Raw genomic sequence first — 17,670 nt, forward strand, 5'->3', positions numbered from 1 at the left:
CCCCGCCCTGAGGCTGCTTACCTTGCCCCACACCCCCTCCCCTGAGCGGTGGCCCTGCTTTTCTCTCCCTTTCTCGCTCCCACTCCTGTTCTGGCACGGGCCGTGGCTCACCTGGAAGGAGTGGAAGAGGTACCAGAAGGCCCAGGCGTTGATGACGTTGTAGTACATGGAGAGGAAGAAGGAGACCACCACGCTGGCGATCCCTGCAAGGAAGCAGAGGGCTGCGCTGAGGACTGAGGATGGCCCTTCCCCCTCCGCCAGGCCCAGCGTGTGCTCCCAGGATGCACCTGTGGCGAGGCCTCCCTCCACCAGGCTTGTGTGGTGAGTATTAAGCGAGACCAGGCAGCTGTAAGCACTTCATAAGGGTGATTTCTTTTTCTCCAACCTCCCTCCTCACCTTCTGGGACAGGAGGCTGATGACATGTTTTTGAGATCTAACTGCCAGGCACTGTGTTAAGTAAGTACTTTACGTGCCTTTGGTCCTTACGACGGTATTATCTTCGTATCACAGAGGAGAAAACTGAGGCCTGGAGCCTGCCCAAGACTACCCAGCTGGTAAGTGGCAGAACTGGGTTCACAACGTCATGCTGTGAGAAGCACTGTTGCTGTGAAGTGCCACCTTGTGCCAGATGTACAGTTACGCTCCCTCCTTGGCTCACCAGCGGTTGAGTCACCTGGTGGCCAGGAGAGGAGAGGTGGGGAGGGGGCTGCCCGTAATTCGGTCAGGTCTGCACAAAACCCAGGGTGGTCCTGAGAGCAGAGAGAAGGGTGGCAGCCAGCAGGGCTCTGGGGCTGGCCCACACCAACCCTTGAGAACCAGCATTCCCTCCTCTCCCCAAGCCCAAGTGCTGGGACACTCAGTAGTAGAAACTGGCCATGGTGCACGTGTTTACCCCCACAGGCATCGGCATGTGCTATAAACCAGGGCTTCCCCTCCCCACTCCCACTCCACTCTGAGAGCTGGTTGTTAAATATTCACCAGCATCCCCTGGTTGGCACAAATATCTGGTATCTTTCTTATGATGCAGAAGATGCCTCTGAGAAGTCCTCTGTGATTACTTATTCAGGCAGATCGTAAAACCACACACTTCTGTGTTAAAAATTAATAGCCTAGCGAAACCCCGTCTCTACTAAAAATACAAAAACTTAGCCAGGCGTGGTGGCGGGCACCTGTAATCCCAGCTACTCAGGAGGTTGAGGCAGGAGAATTGCTTGAACCCAGGAGGCGGAGGTTGCAGTGAGCCGAGATCGTGCCACTGCACTCCAGCCTGGGCAATAAGAGTGAAACTCTGCCTCAAAAAAAAAAAAAAAAAGAAAAATTAATAGCCATTCAAGACAAGGAGGCAGTCTGGGGTTGGAGATGATTTGTGAGAACACTGGACACATTTCTTCTGCATCTGCGACCAGGTCATGTATACGCTTCCACCCTCTTTGCTCCTGAAATGTCACTCTGCTTTCCTCCCTGCCTTCCTTTCTGGGGCAGGAGGGGTGAGCATCACACGCCATGGCCACTTCTGGTCAGGGCTCCTTCTGCATGCAGAGGCAGCCCTGGGCCATAAGCGATGTGCAGGGCAGGTGGAGATTGTCCTGGAAGTGCCTGGGACTCTGGCTCAAGGTCACTCAGGAGAGGCATGAGATGAAACAGCCCCCTCCTGCTGTCCGTGTGGGCCTCAGCCTCCCCACCCCAGAGACATTAATGGCACTCTGCAACACCTCAGCAGTGTAAAGAAGATTAAATGAGCTCATGCACATATATCCTACAGGCTGGCTCCCAGCAAGTAGTAGGTGCTTACTAAAAGAGAGAGCTGTTATTTAACAGGGAGCAGTTGGGGGAGTTTCCAGGACTTGGAGTTACAGCTGTTTCCCTTTTACAGGTGACCAAGCTGAGGTCCAGAGAAGAGAAGCAGGGTGGCATCTGTTCCCCAAGGGGCATGCATCCTCCCTGTCTTACTGCCCTGTGGGTAGGAAACCAGCTCCTCTCAGCCCACATTCTATGACATCCCCGCCAGGCCAGTTGTTCACTCCAGGCAAGCGCTCTCTCTTGGGCCTTGTGCTCGCCCCTTGATCCAGCAGCTTTGCTGATGGGATCCCACCCACACTCCCATGCTGCCCAGGTCTCTGGGTGGGAAAGGACTGGAGGGGCCCCACGTACCGACACCGCTGAGGTACGGGCTGATGGTCCTCCAGGCACCGATGCTGCCCTGCCGCATGCGCTGCCCCACAGCTAGTTCCAGGTACAAGAGCGGCATTCCCTCCACGATAAGCATGATGATGTAGGGGACCAGGAAACTACCTGTAGAGGTCTAGAGCTGAGAGCCAGGCCACCACCAAAGGGCTTTTCTCCACCACCACTCAACCTCTGTGCAAACATCCTTCCATCCTCCTGTCTTTCCACTTGTCCATGCATTCTCCCACCTTTCCATCATCCATCCTCCTCTTTCTACTCATCCTTCATCCTTCTTTCATTCCACATTTTCATTCATCCCTCTTGCTGCCATTCCTCTCACCTATCTGTCTACCATTAATTCATCAACTTGCCATCCATCCTTCCTTCCATCCATCCTTCCATCCAACCATCCATTCATCCATCCATTCTTCCATCTATCTTTCCATCCTTCCATCTATCCACCCTACATCCATCCATCCTTCCTTCCTCCCATCAATCTATATTTCCATCCTTCCATTCATCCATCTGTATTTCCATCTTTCCATCCATCCATCTATCCATCCATCCATCCATCCATTCATCTATCCATCCTTCCATCCATTCATCTGTCCATCCTTCCATGCATCCTTCCATCCTTCCATCCATCCTTTCATCTTTTTATCTTCCTACTCAGCCACCTGTCTGTTCATGCATCCACCCGTGGATGACATGCAGCCATGTCAGTTGTTAAACTCTTTAAATTCATCCTCCCTAGGAGGCAAACTGCCACTGTCCCAAGCTGCTTGAGTGCCTTTCTCAATGCCTCCCCTGTCCCAGCCCTTCTGCCATACCCAACATTCCATCTTCCATTTCAGCAACTAATAGTCGATCAGAGCCAAGACAATTGTGTTGTTAAATATGTCAAACATCATGCCTGGATCCATGCATTCAGCTGTCAACCTCTATGCACTTCCTTTGGGCTTTGTGCACAGCCCTGATGCTGCTCCACATGAGGTAGTGTATGAAACGGACACTTACTAAGCACTTACTTTGGGCCAGGCCCTGGCTGGTGTGGAATGGGAGAGTAGCAATCATGCTCCCTGCCCTTGAGGTTCCCTGATGTTGGTGATAGTGAGGAGCCAGGGAGTGTGAATTTTGTCAGGGTGAGCTTAACAAAATGTCCAGTGGGAAAAGAGGGCAGGACTTCTGATCAAATAAAACCCAGACACTACAACTGCAAAGATTAAGGGCTGATTACAAAGAGAACTGGATCCTCAGTTGTTAAGGTAAACAACAAAATAACTATGCTTACATGAACATCTAATATTTACCAAAAAGTCTCCATTGTACACACGTACCATCCTGTAACCCCACTCTTCTCACCCTATGGCATTCCCCATCACTCTCCCAATCACAGACCTTTGCATCGCCCCTTAAAGAGCTGCATGATATTCTGCTCTGAAAATGAGCCCAGACCGCATTTAATCAATTGTTAGACACTCGGGCTGTTTCCAGCTTTCTGCCGTCCTAAACAAAGCTGTGAAACAAAGCCTGGTCCACTTGTTTGTGTATTTCCTTGGGATACAAATCCCAGAAGTGGAATGGCTGGGGCAAAGACCAGGCAGAGCCCCCATGGCCACACCACAGAAAGAAAGGCACGAGCCACCTGCACGGGTGAATGAGCGCTCACACCACCAGGCTTGGAGTTCCCAGCTTCATCCTGCTCATGTGGGGGCCTAAAACAAATCCTGCCCTCTCATGTCCAGACACTGCTATAACTCCTCCAGGCCAGGCTCCCTTCCTTCCCTTCAGAACCTTGTTTCAGCACCTTGTGAGTTTCCTCTCAATATCAAAGGAGTCCAAGAGGTCATTAGCTCTCAATCATGAAATATCTGACAATAAAGATTGGGCTCACACACTGAGGCTTTGAAGCCACGTTCAAACCCTCAGTGGTTATAAGATAATCCTGTTTTCACGCAGGGTGTTAAACAGTAACTACGTAAGGCCTGACAAGGTCCAGGGACGACTGTCTGTTTGACAGGGTCTGACTGCCCAGTGCCCATGGGTAGGGTGGAAATCTAAAACCTGATGCCAAGTGGGAACATGAGGGCTGTTTGGCCCTAGGCATCAATCATTTCTATCACTCCTGCCCCAACCATTCAAATAAACACATAATCCAGGTGAATTTGCTCTGCAATAAATTTTTCAAGAAATGATGCTAGAACAACCAAACATCCATATGCAGAAAAATGAAACTCAACCTGTAACTAAAATTTTATACCAAACAAATCTCAGAATGGATCATAGAACTATATGTACAACTAAAAGCTATAAAACTTATAAAAGAATACAGTAGAACATCTTTATGAGCTTCAGTTAGGCAAAGATTTCTTAAATACAATGTTAAAAGCACTATCTATGGAAGAAAAGATCGATAAATTGGATTTCATTACTTCTTTGTGAAAGACACTATTAAGAGAATAAAAACACAAACTGGACTGGAAGAAAATACTTGCATCTTGAGAAAAACTTTGTATCGAGAATATATAAAGGATTCTCAAAACTCAATAAGAAAAAGAATCCTTTCAAAAAATGTAAAAACAAGTGGGAATAGGCATTTCACCAAAGAATACCTGTCTTAGTCTGTGCTGCTATAACAGAATACCAGAGACTGGATAATTTATAAAGAATAGAAATTTATTGGCTCATGGTTCTGGAGGCTGGGAAGTCCAAGAGCATGGTGCTAGTATCTGGGGAGGGCCTTCTTACTGCATCATCCCTTGGCAGGAGGCGGGAGGGCAAGAGGGAGCAAGAGGGAGCAAGAAGGAGCAAGAGGGGGCTGAACTCTCTTTTATAACAAACCCACTCTCTCAATAATGAAAGCACTCCTGAGATAATGATTTCAATCCATTCACGAGGCCAGAGTCCTCATGACCTAATCACCTCTTAACGGTTCCACCTCTCAACCCTGTTGCATTGGAGATTGAGTTTTCAACACATGAGCTTTGGAGGACGTATTCAAACCATAGTAGGATGATTCCATTTATATGACATTCTGGAAAAGGCAAAACTACAGGGACAGAAAACAGGTCGGTGGTGGACAGGAATAGGGGAGTAGGAAGGGGTTGACTACAAGGGGCATGATTTTGGTGGTAGTTGTGATGGCTAATACTGAGTGTCAAATTGATTTGATTGAGGGATGCAAAGTATTGATCCTGGGTGTGTCTGTGAGGGTGTTGCCAAAGGAGATTAACATTTGAGTCAGTGAGCTGGGGAAGGCAGACCCTCCCTTAATCTGGTGGCCACAATCTAATCAGCTGACAGTGAATGTAAAGCAGGCAGAAAAAAGTGAAAAGGTGAGCCTGGCCTAGCCTCCCAGCCTACATCTTTCTGCTGTGCTGGATGCTTCCTGCTGTTGAACATCAGACTCCAAGTTCTTCAGTTTTGAGACTTAGACGGGCTCTCCTTGCTCCTCAGCTTGCAGACAGCCTATTGTGGGACCTTGTGATCGTGTAAGTTAATACTTAAAAAACTCCCCTTTATCTCTCTCTCTCTCTCTCCTCCGCTCCCCCGCGTCTCTCTTTCCCCCCATTAGTTCTGTCCCTCTAGGGTACCCTAATACAGTAGTAATACAACTACATGCCTTAAAGGCATGTGTGGAGATTAAATACAGCCACACATTCTTCAGCGCTCCTCCCCTGAAGAGGTGGAGTCTATTCCCCACCCTGTGAGGCTGGGCTGGCCTTCGGGCTTGCTTTGTCCAGTAGAATGTGGTATCCGTGTGGGTACCAGAGCCCAGGCCTCAGGATGTCTTGTAGCTTCACCTTCCTCCTCTTGGAGTGTGCCTGAGACAGCCACATAAAGATGCCGGTCCAGGCTCCAGAGGACGAGAGGCCATGAGGAGGAGAACTGAGGGAGCCCAGCCAGCTCAGCACCCACTACCAGGTGTGTGAGGGACCTTCTGGCTGCATGAGCAAGGCCAGACACAAACAGTAAAGGAACAGCTCAGGCGCCCACAGAACTGGGATAAATGATTAATTATTGTTGCTTTAAGTCACTAATTGTTTTTTTCTTTTTACCTCTCAATATTTTCAATATGTATTTCCAAAAGCAAGAACATTCTCTTATATAATCCCAGTGCAATGAGTAAAATCAGGGAATTAACACCAACATCAAACTATTATTTTATCTGCAGCCTTTCTGCAATTTTCCTGACTGTCCCACTGATGTCCTCCAGGCATCCAGGCTCCAGGTCACAAGCACACAAGGCCTCTAGTTCTCAGGTTTCTTTAGTCTCCTTTAATCTGGGACAGCTCCTTAGACATTTTTTGCCTTTCTTTGTCTTTCATGACCTTTCACGATGCTTTAGAGGAGCACTGGCCAGTTACTTTGTGGAATGTTCCTCATTTGGAGTTTTGGCAGAAACACTAAAGTGATCCTGTGTCCTTGTCCAGAGGCACAAGATGTCAATGTGTTCCATTCACGGTGATGTAGACTTTGCTCGCTTGGTTGAGGGGGTGTCTGCTGGATTTCTCTGCTGAGAGTTACTATTCTCCCCTTAGAAATGATTATCTTCTTGAATATATTCTGAGCCTCAGTAACTATCTTATTTCTCATACTTTTGCCCAGTAGTTTTGGCATCCAGTGAAGATTCTTGCCCAAAACAATTATTGCTGCGTTGGTTGCCAGATAGCAATTTCCTAATTCCATCATTCCTTCTAAGTCCTGGAGTTCTTGAGTGGTTTGTTATGAATAAATAGGTAACTGAGGCACACATTGAGCCCTGTGGTAATGTCTCTGCCACTGTGAGTCCACATTGCCCCAGATGAGTGGGACACTTACAGTTGCAGAATTATTGGAAGACGTAGACTCAGCTCAGCCTGGGGAATCCTTACTCATCACCACCTCCCTGGCACCCACTGTCACATCTCCACTGCACCACCCTCCAGGCAGGTCTTTGTGATTCCACCCTCCAGTCCCCTCCGTGCAGTTTGTTCTCAGATGGTGACACACCTGCCCCTTCCATCCCTAACCTCTCACCCAGTCAAACCTTCCTTGGCTCCTCCTTCCACCTGGAATCAAACCCACACTCCCTCCCTTGATCTCTGAGGCTAGGGGAACAGGGTTCCCACCTTCCCCTCCGTGCCGCTGGCCTCTCTCCATCCACTGCAGTCACACTGGCCCTCCTGCTGGTCTCGCCTCAGCACCTTGGTTCTTGCTGTTCCTCCTGCCCAGGATGCTTTCTCTCTTCTTTCAGTGCTCCACCCAGACTTGGCTTCCCCAGAGCTGCCTTCTCTGCGCGCCCTCGCTAGAACAGCCTTCTTGCCCTCTTGAACTCCTTACCCTGCTTGATTTACCTTCCGAACAGTTCTCCACGTGAATAATGCTATACTTTTCTTTGTTCACTTGAGATCTGTCTCTCTACTAGCAAGGAAGCTCTCCTCTTGTTCCCTGCTCTGCTCAGAACAGCACTGGGCAGAGAGCCAGAGTCCAGTGAATATTTGTTGAATGCAGGAAAGAATCCTTAGGGTCCCACTGGATCTTCCAGATGCATCACTTCCTCCAGGAGCCACCAGATCACCCAAAACTAAGACCCATCCTCTTGTCTTGCAAGCCCCTGTTGTTGAGGCACCTGCTGCTGCACTGAATGTCTACTGCTCTGTCCACACCTCCACACCTAAACAGTCAGCTCCTTGAGGGTAGAGATGGGATCTGCATGGCTTATAGTTGATCTCTAGCTTCTAATGAAGGACCTGGCACAGAGTAGGTTCTCAGTAAATGCTTGTTGAGTAACTGGCTCTACCATGGTGGATAGAGTAATGCTTGGGCTTGCTGTCCATGTCTTCTCTTCTTGTAATCTCCACCTCTTTAACCTGTTCTTCTGAACTGTGGAATAACTTTGAGATAGGGTCTTGCTCTGTTGCCCAGGCTGGAGTGCAGTGGTGCGATCACGGCTCACTGCAGTCTCGACCTCCCAGGCTCAGGCGATCCTCCTGCCTCAGCCCCCATGAGTAGCTGGGACCAAAGACATGCATCACCGTGTCTGACTAATTTTCAATTTTTTGTAGAGATGGGATCTCACTATGTTGCCTAAGCTGAAATTACAGGATGAACCACTGCACCTGGCCCTGCCATATATGATTTCTTGCTCGGGGAGATCCATACTGGCTCTTGGTGAGACCTGTTTCCAAAAAAAAAAAAAAAAAAAAAAAAAAAGAAAAAAAAAAAGAAAGAAAAACAAAAAAAAGAAAAAAAAAGAAAAAGAAAGCTATCCCATAGCTCAGAAGAAAAGGATAAAAAAAAGGATAAAGAGATGGAGATTACAAGAAGAGAAGAGACATGGACAGCAAAGCCAAGCACTACTCTATCTCTATTAAGCATTACTCAGTTCCAGCAGTTGTGTCTGCAGAAAGAACACTGAGTTAAATTAAATATGAAAACATATTTAATACTAGACATATAGCCTGTGATCTTTCAGAAATTATAAGATTCACATAATACCATATTAATTTATATAATATTCTAGGTATCCCTGATACCTAATAACTAATAACAAATAAAATTGGCTGCAGAATTCTCCTTCACAGAAATGAAAATCTGAAAACAACAGAAAAGCATCTATAGAGTTTTGAGTAAAAAACATTGTAGCCAATTCATGTGGCTACAAAGGATGGATGTTCTCAGACATGCTCAGAAAGCGAACCACTTATTTACCATTCCTGAAAAACTTAAGTGCTCATGAACTGCATCCAACCAGTGTTGGATCAAAATAAGGAACTCAAATATAGGGTTGTGTTATAATAGAGCTAACTAGTGGTAAATAAATCAACAAAACAGAATCAAGTCTGAAAATAATACTGTTAATATCATTGTAAAGTTATACAAATGGAAAATGCAATTTCTGAATGAGAAGAAATAAAACATAAATAGTAAAATAGTCATCATAATGTGTCTGAAATCCCAGATTAGATTATATCAATAAAAGTTGTTAAGTGGAATGGGGGTGAGGAAAGAAGCAAGAAGTACAAGTGTGTTAAATTTTTTTCTTTCATAGGGTGATATCAATAGATGACATTTCATTCTTAACACTGATAACCAGAGAAAATAAGTATACTTTCCCCCCCAGATTTAAATTACTACTAATAGAAAAAATAGGAATTATACCTTCTAAATCACTTGAGGAAAAAAGTGAAGAATATATACTTCATATTATAAAAGATCAAAACAAAATTAAACAATAATAACTAACAAAAAGGAAAAGTAAGGCAGTACAAAATGTGATGAAAAATAACAGCAAACATAACCTGATAATAAATATAAATGGATCAAACTTCTCCACTAAAACATGAGGATCACTGGATTATAATAGCATAAAACTTCACATAACTTAAAGTTCCACAACTAGAGAATGGTTAAGTAAGTTATGTTACCTCTGTAAATGGAATATTATGGAGCTATTTAAGTTTATACTTTCAAAAAATATTACATGATTTTGGGAAGGATTAAAATAAGTTAATTTTGAAAAAGCAAAATACCAAGTCACATATAAAAATATGGTTCTAATTTTTTACAGCAAAAATGTTAACAGTCATTACCTCTGGGTGGTGGAACTTCTGATAATTTTGTATTTTATTATTTGTATATTTCTGCATTTCACAGAATTTTTTTCTAACTTTTATATTTTTAGTAGAGGTGAGGTCTCACCACATTGCCCAGGCTGATCTTGAACTCCTGAGCTCAAGCAATCCTCCTGCCTTGGACTCCCAAAGTGCCGGGATTACAGGCATGAGCCACCACACCCGGCCCTTTTACACAATTTCTACCATGAGCACTCATTACATTTATAACCCCCAAATTCACACCATATGTTATTCTAGAGCATGTTGTTGCTCATTTTTCTAATTATCATAGCCAGTACATTGTCTATTTGCTAAATCTAGGAAACTCACTAGAAGGAGACATTCCTTTCTGTATGAAATGTATCCCTGCAAGCCCTCACATCATACTCTGTCTCCTTTGAGGGCCACAGAGATGCCAGCCCGAGTCGGCGCCTTTCATGGGAAAGCTTACTCAGGTGTCCAAACTCTTTCTCTCCCTCCACTTACATGCCTTTGTTTTCCAAAAACAACAACAACAACAACAACAACAACAAAAACAAAAAACACAGCAGGGATTTTTTTTTTAACCTTTTTTTTCTTTCTGGGGCATGTGTGTGCTTGTGTATGTGTGTGCACATACACACATGTTTAATGTAAGGAACACTGAGCACAAGCCCCCAGGGGGTGCTGAAGCTGCTGGTCTGGGGGTTCCACTTCGGGAACCACTGCTCTATTCTGTGAGACTCTCGACCCCAGTGTCTTCCTTTTCCTTATTTACTCGCCTCCATCTTATTCTTCCCCCAAAAGTTTCCCATTTGGAGTCAAACCCAGTCAACTTTTTGAAAACCAAAAACAAAGGCACAGGTGAGATAAATGAAAGCCATCTTTACTCTTCCTGACCCTCACTGGTTTAAAACTTCTAGAATTCCTCTCCCATCTGTTCTCTGCTCTCCTTGCCCTCCCCTCGGGCAGCATCACCACTTCACCAGCTACCCAGTGCATCCCTGGCATCCATGCTGGCAATCTCTGTAAACCACAGCTCTGACTGTGCCATTTCCTTGCTTAAAATCTGGCTTTGCTGTCAGAGCTAAGCTCCACCTTCTTCGCCTGTTATTTGGGGCCCTTAGGGATATGCTGACTCCTTTTTCATCTTCAGCTTCCTCTCCTGCCATTGCCCTAGTCCCCGCCTCACTTCTCACAGCCACATGAGGTTTCTGGCCATTCACCTCAAATGTGTGCTCTTGTGTGCCTTTTGTATACACTTTCTTCTGCCTGGAATGTTTTCACCCCTAATTCTACACGATGAGCTTTGACTCCTCTTTCACAGCTGCTACTAAATGTTGCCATTGCCAGAAGGCTTTCTAGATCCTCTTGAGCAGTCAGTCCTTCGTGAGTTATTTCAGCAAAGCCTCTGAACGGTGCTTTGTTAAAGCTCTTCCTACTTGGTCCACCCCCAAACCTTGCACCCCATAATCACCATAATCCCGACAGCATAGTCCCTGACTTACAGAAGATACTCAGTGAATATCTATTGAATGACTTAAATTAAGTGCCTAGAAAGTTTATATTAGGTATTGTTTGTAAGATAGTGATAGAGTTGCACAGTAGAGCTCCCTGGGGAGCATAAAACTCCTGTTCAGGTCACACCTGAGACCAATCCAATCAGGATTTCTGGGGGTGGGACAGAGGCATCAGTATTTTTTAAAGCTATGGGCTGATTCCAACATGCAGACAAATAGAGGCTTCTCCACCAGTAGGCAGACTCTGTGTTCCTGACTGGTCACTCTTCCTCCCCACCAAGTGGGAGTGAGACATGTCAGACCCCACAATGCATCAGGCACAGGAAGGATGGTGTATCAGTCTGTTCTCACACTGCTGTAAAGAAATACCTCAAACTGGGTAATTTATAAAGGACAGAAGTTTAACTGGCTCACAGTTTCACAGGCTGTACAGGAAGCATGGCTGGGGAGGCCCCAGGAAACTTACATTTATGGAAGAAGGTGAAGGGGAAGCAGGCACATCTTATATGGCTGGAGCAGGAGGAAGTGAGAGAGTAGGAAGCTGCTACATACTTTTAAATAACCAGATCTCACTGATAACTCACTATCACGAGAACATCCCCAAAGGGGAAATTCACCGCATGGGAGGTGATCCAATCACCTTCCACCAGACCCCACCTCCAACACTGGGGATTACAATTTAGCATGAGATTTGGGTGGGGACCCAACTCATATCATATGGATTTAGCCCAGGGATCAAAGGAGGGCTTTGTTGAAGAAGTCATCTTACATTTAGGGAGGGGGTTTCCTGGAGAGGATGAAGAGCACACTGGGAAGATGCCAAACATTTTGGGGTATATTCAGGGAAGGTCGGAGGCGGAGAGGAGGTTGGACCAGAAGGGACAAGGGATCCTTGCAGGTGGACATCGCACAGGCTCCTGGCCAGGCCCTCCTCCAATGTCAAGGTGAGGCATGGGTGAGTGTCACAGGAGAACCACAGGAAGAAGCACCCTGAGCCACAGCAATTCTTATTTGGGGGTCCTAGAAAGGCCTGGACACCTGAGGAGTCCTGTCCTGCCTGTAGCAGATGAGTGCAGGGTGCTGGGGAGACAGTCTTGCCTTATCACAGAAGTGGCTTGAGCCCCAGCTACTTCTCCAGAAGTCCTGTTCTCTCTGACTTGTTTCCTATCTGTAAAGGGGGGTGGCAGGACTAACTGTGGGCATGTTGTGAAGACCAAACCAAATTCCTTCAGAAAATGCTTCACATTATGCCTGGCACATGCTAGGAGCCCAACAGGGCAGATGTTACCAGGATTGAGTCTGGAAACCTTGGGGGAGCAGCAGGGGCCCCTGATCATGGTATTTCCCAACTACTGGGGGTCCCCACCCACTTTACAAGTAAACAGCTGCAGCACTGTTCCCTGATCCATGCATGGACTGACCCGGTGTGAATCAGTCCCAGGCTGGGTGCTGGCCTGAAGAGCTGTGGCCACCACAGCACCTGGATCCAGACTGGCTCACAAGAGCCAATTGGCCCCACCTCTCCCCAATCCCACACTCGGGGACGATACGTTGGCAGTCTGCAACTGGCCATGGTGGGAGGATTTACATCAAGGTAACCTGCAAATTCTTGGAATTGGGTCCTGCTGTTCCACCAAGAGCCAGTTGTTAAACATTTACTGGCACCCCACTGCTGGGCCAGGGGCCACATAAGCAACCCTGACCCTTCCCTGAAGTGTGGTCCATGGACCAAGCCTTAGCCTTACTAGGGAGCTTTCTGGAAATGAAGAACCCTGTGCTCCCCTACAGGCATCTGGATCAGAATCCCTGGGAGTGGGGTCTAGCAACCTACAGTTTATGAAGATCCTCAGGTAGGCTACAGTTTGACATGTAATGCTCTAAGCAATTCGGGGTGGGCCGTACAGGCGGCTGAAAGAGCTGGTTTCCTGTCCCAGAGAGCGGGAGCTTTGCAGGGATGTGGAGCATTCCAGTCTGAGAGTGTCATTGTCCTACTGCATAGTCAGGTGTCCTCTGATTTCCCCCTCAATATTGCAGAGAGAAAATTTAAGAGAAAAAAAATCTGTATTTCCACCAGCCACACAACTGTTCTCATCTCTCCATGTTTCTTTCATGCACATGTTTATATAATATAAATAGTGTAGTATTTGCTTTTTACACCTTATCACACACACACTTGCATCCCCGATTTCTTCCCGAACAACCACTGCCTTAGATTTTGACGTGGTCGCCCAAGACCTGCTGACTTTTTCCAAAAGAGATTTTGTGAAGTTCTTTGGGTTGCCTTTTATTTATTTATTTTTTTCTAGAGCAGGCAGCCAGGGCTGTACAGAGATGTTCGGTACCTGGAATGTAATCTTCAGAATTAACATTCCTCATGCTGGGCCTGGCCTGGGGAGCAGGAAGCAAACAAGCCTCTCCAGTCACGGGCAGAGTCCCATGGAGAGGGGCACAGATCCCTAATCCGTCTTATTCTGGGAAGTATTTTGGCACAGCCTGGCTCTGTGGTTTATAAACAAATTCTTTGTTTGCTGGGGGTATTTGCAGCTCCACTTACAAGGAAGTTATACACCCCTCTGCAGCCTTTCATAATGTGGCTGATTTTTACCTTCCGGTAAGGGCTGTAAAGTGCCTGGGTTTGGGGCTACACAAATCACTTCTTAAAGGTGACTTTCCTGTGCAATGAAAGGCTTGGGAGAGCCTCTAGCATCCTCTAGCATCATTTATTCTGTGGCTTTTCCTAAGACTTTGCTCATTCACTCAACAAATATTTATTGGATGGCTCCTGTGACTCCATCACATCACAGAGGTTGGGCTCGGGGGAGACAGAGAAACTGGAGAACAATGTTGCAGTCCTTCTGACCAAGTGCTTATTTGGCCTGTGAGGTAGTGAGGAGAGTCAGAGAGCGCAACAGAGAGAAGGCAACATTTGGCCCGGCCTGGAGGGAACGGTGGGAGTTCTCCCAGCAACAACAGCAGGTGAAGGAAATATCTTGTGTAAAGTGTTGAGGCACAGAAGGAGGTGCTCATGGAAGTGTTCGGAAGGCAGGGGAGGTTTGAAGCTGTGTGGCAGGAAATGAGGTGGAAATATTGGACAAATGGTCAAGTTAGGTGGTCAAGTGCCTACTGTGCCAGGTGGACTGTTTGGTCTTTATTCTGTAGACACGTGGCTGAGAAAGTGCCATCCACCAGACCCACACCCTCCTTTTGTCTGTGCACCCACTAATCCATGCATACACCCAGCCAACAATCCATCCTCCGCCCGGCTTCCACTAATTTATCTAGCCACCCATCCAGCCGAAGCATCCTCTGCACAAGGCACAGGATTTCTTATTTCTTTTTCTTGGAACCTGAGGGTCTTGAGGTTTCCCTAGCAACCCCTTGATACATATTCAACTCCAGAACTATCAGCCCCACATGCATCCCTCTGCAGACTATTTTCAGGTGATGGTGGTCTTATAAACAAGGAATTAAGTAGTCATGTGACAGTGAGGCTCACCTGGACTGATGACTGGGAAACATGTACCCAGGATAAAGGTATCACGGGTAGGTCTACTGAGCACAGAATGATGTGGAAATCTCATTCTGACAAATCATTCTTTTTAAGAGTCAGTTATAAAGCTGTCAGAGCACATGGCAACGCTGTTAGAGCATATGGCAACATACGCCCTTCACATCATTATGGTGTATTTATGCCCTTCAAATTTAAAAAAGGAATCCGGAAATTAAGAATGCACTATTTAAAAAACTCTATGAATTAACCTTTTGTTGATTTGGGGTGAGGGGAGGAGGGAGCAATGTTTAGCTCTTGGTCTTCTCAAATGGGTTCATTTTTGTAAATACTTTGGTCTAACATCTTTCATGATCTTTTATGGTGAAAAAAACATGCAGATTATAGAAGTCCTAATACACAGACGCATACACACACACACACACACACACACACACATACACACACGACAAGGTAAACAAAAATCACCCAGAAATTTTGTTAACAATTTGATGTCTTTTCCCCATTCTTTTCTCTGCATATTTTAAAGCAGTTGTTTTTAAATATCAAATCCATTTTACATAGCTTTAAATCTGACTTCTCCTCCCTCCACTTAATATATGATGCGATAAAATACAATTTTTTTTGAAAATGCCGCCTTAATGGCTGCGAAGAGCAACATTGAATGGATGCTCTAGAATTTACTGAAGCAATCCCCTTTATTTGAGGGCTTAGGAAGTTGCCAATGTTTTGCTTTTATTAAATGATGGTGACCATCCTTCTACCTCTGTCAGAACTCTGACAATTTCTAGATACAATTCTAGAAACGAGACGACCGAGAAAAAAAAGTGTTTTAAATGCTGAGACTTAAATCTCTCTTGCCATACTGCCTTCCAAAAAGGTACTTGGGCTTCACGAGGTTCTTGGCATGTGTAGAAGGCGTTCCCAGCTTTCCGCAGTGCTAGGGGAGTGCAGTAAGAGCGCGTGGCTGGCTGGCTGGCTGTCCCCGGAGCGTGCATGATGCTTCCGAGGAAACATTTAAGAAAAACAAAATAAAACAACAACAAGAACAACAACAAAAACCTAAAACAAAACATGGAATGATTTGCATTTCCTGCTTTCTATCGTTCCAAACTCAAACCAATCTGCTTATAAAAACTTTAAAGAAATGGCTCAAGATCCTCCTAACCTGAGTTTCAAACCGTTGATTTAAGTTTCGGATCTGAAAGTTGTATAACGAGTTTCTGTTGAATAAGACAATTTCCTACTCACTTTTTACACCTAAACGTAAGGTTTGCTCACTGACAAGTCAGACCATTGCCACTTCTCTCGAAGGAGGAGACAGCGTCCCCTGCGCTCTCAGAGCCGCAGCCTGGCCAACAAGGGTGAGGGTTGGGGGCTTGGCCGCCCCCGGGATGGGGCGAGGGGTTCCCGAGGGCTTGGGAGGGCGGTTTGGGAGACAGCTCCGGCTCCGGAACGGGGTGTCCTGGGAACAAACACTCCCGGGTCTGTGACTTCGGACAAATCACGCTCGCTCTCCCAGCCTCAGTGTGCCGTTCTGTAACTTGCGTCCAACCCCGGCGCGCACGGACCGAACGCCCCTCGGCACGGAAAGAGCCCGCGGAGACGCGCACAGAGCGGGGCTGGGGCCGGGGCACGGTGAGCACTCACCTCCGCCGTACATCTGGCACAGGTAGGGGAAGCGCCACACGTTGCCCAGGCCCACAGCGTACGAGATGCAGGCGAACACGAACTGCAGCGGGTTGGACCACAGCGGCCGCGTTTTCTCCATGGCCCCGGCCTCGGCGCGCTCGGCTCCGGCTCGGGGGTCCGGCACGGCGGTCTCGGTGCGCGGTCGCCGGGAGCACCCTCCCGCCCCCGGCTTGGCTTGGGGGTGGCCCCGTGCCTCCGCCGCCGAAGCAGCTAGCCGGTTTTTAAATTGCTAATCTCATTAACGGCGCGCCCGTCGGAGAGGCGAGGCTGGTAAATGGATGACGGCGAGCCCCACCCCGCCCGGCCGCCGCTGCCGGGAAGGCACCCGAGATTACAGAGGACAGGGCGGCGTCCCCCCGAGTCCTGCGGCTCGGCGGGGCCTTTCCTTAGGCTGCGGAACTCCTAGGAGTGGGCGCTTTCCCTCGCCACTCACCTGTCATTTATCAAGCGCCTACTGTGTGCCAGGCATTGTCTGGGGACACGGCTGTGAACCACATCCCAGCTCCCTCTTGGAGCTGACATTCTGGTAGAGGGAAACACTTGAATTGGACTGCATGAAATGCCCCATTTTCAACCATTTTTTTTTTTTTTTTTTTTATAGAAAGGACAATGTCATATGGTTCAACCTAGCCCACTTATAAGACTGAGAGACGCGAGGAAGACACCTAAGGCAAAGTAAAGGGGTAAGCAGTTCCGGGGGGTGGTCAGGGATGGTTAGGGAGGGCTTCTCAGAGGAGAGGGCATAACATTTGCCAGGGAACAGAAAGAAGTGAGGGACCTTCCTGGCAGTCCCGTTCTCTCCATCCACCCAACAGCTTGGCCCTGCGTGCCTACTGGGTCCGGGAACCGAATCAGGTTTTGAACTGTTATGGGGGACTCTACTGCTCAGGCCAGCCTAGGGGCCAGAAATTTTGATTTATTAGGCCAGGGTAGGGAACTAAGAAATCTCATATTTCTGCCAGTCTTACAATGTGATTTGACTGAGGGTAGTCACTAGACAAGACAGAGCTTGGTGCTTTGCAGTAATGTGGGATCTGGGTTTGTATCCCAACTCTGCTACTGACTTAGCTGTGTGACCTTGGACAAGGCACTTGACTTCTCTCAGTCTCTGTGTCCTCCTCCGTAATGCCAACAGATGTCTTCCCCTCTCTCCTGCCCGGCAAGGAAGGGCTCATGTGAGGATTAACTGGGAACTTAGCTTACTAC

At 47.1% G+C, this 17,670-nt stretch overlaps 1 protein-coding gene across 8 annotated transcripts in view; it reads right to left on the bottom strand.

The window, feature by feature from the left end:
* Positions 1–16,832, bottom strand: part of SLC6A20 (solute carrier family 6 member 20) — a 48,385-nt gene extending 31,553 nt beyond the window's left edge. For 6 of the 8 annotated variants that reach the window (XR_013413834.1, XM_077992303.1, XM_077992302.1 and 3 more), the window contains exons 1-3: positions 16,423–16,832; positions 2,153–2,293; positions 112–203 (exon numbers count right to left, since the gene is read on the bottom strand). Coding sequence is in view for 5 of the 8 variants with exons in the window: in XM_077992303.1 (XP_077848429.1) it covers positions 112–203; positions 2,153–2,293; positions 16,423–16,543 (354 nt within the window). In the remaining 3 variants the exon portion in view is untranslated. Of the gene's footprint in view, positions 1–111; positions 204–2,152; positions 2,294–16,422 lie in introns of those variants that run through there. The other 2 variants (XM_077992301.1, XM_077992300.1) reach the window with 2 other exon arrangements.
* Positions 16,833–17,670: the final 838 nt, after the last annotated feature.

This window comes from Macaca mulatta, chromosome 2 (assembly GCF_049350105.2).
Source record: "Macaca mulatta isolate MMU2019108-1 chromosome 2, T2T-MMU8v2.0, whole genome shotgun sequence".
NCBI lineage: Eukaryota > Metazoa > Chordata > Mammalia > Primates > Cercopithecidae > Macaca > Macaca mulatta.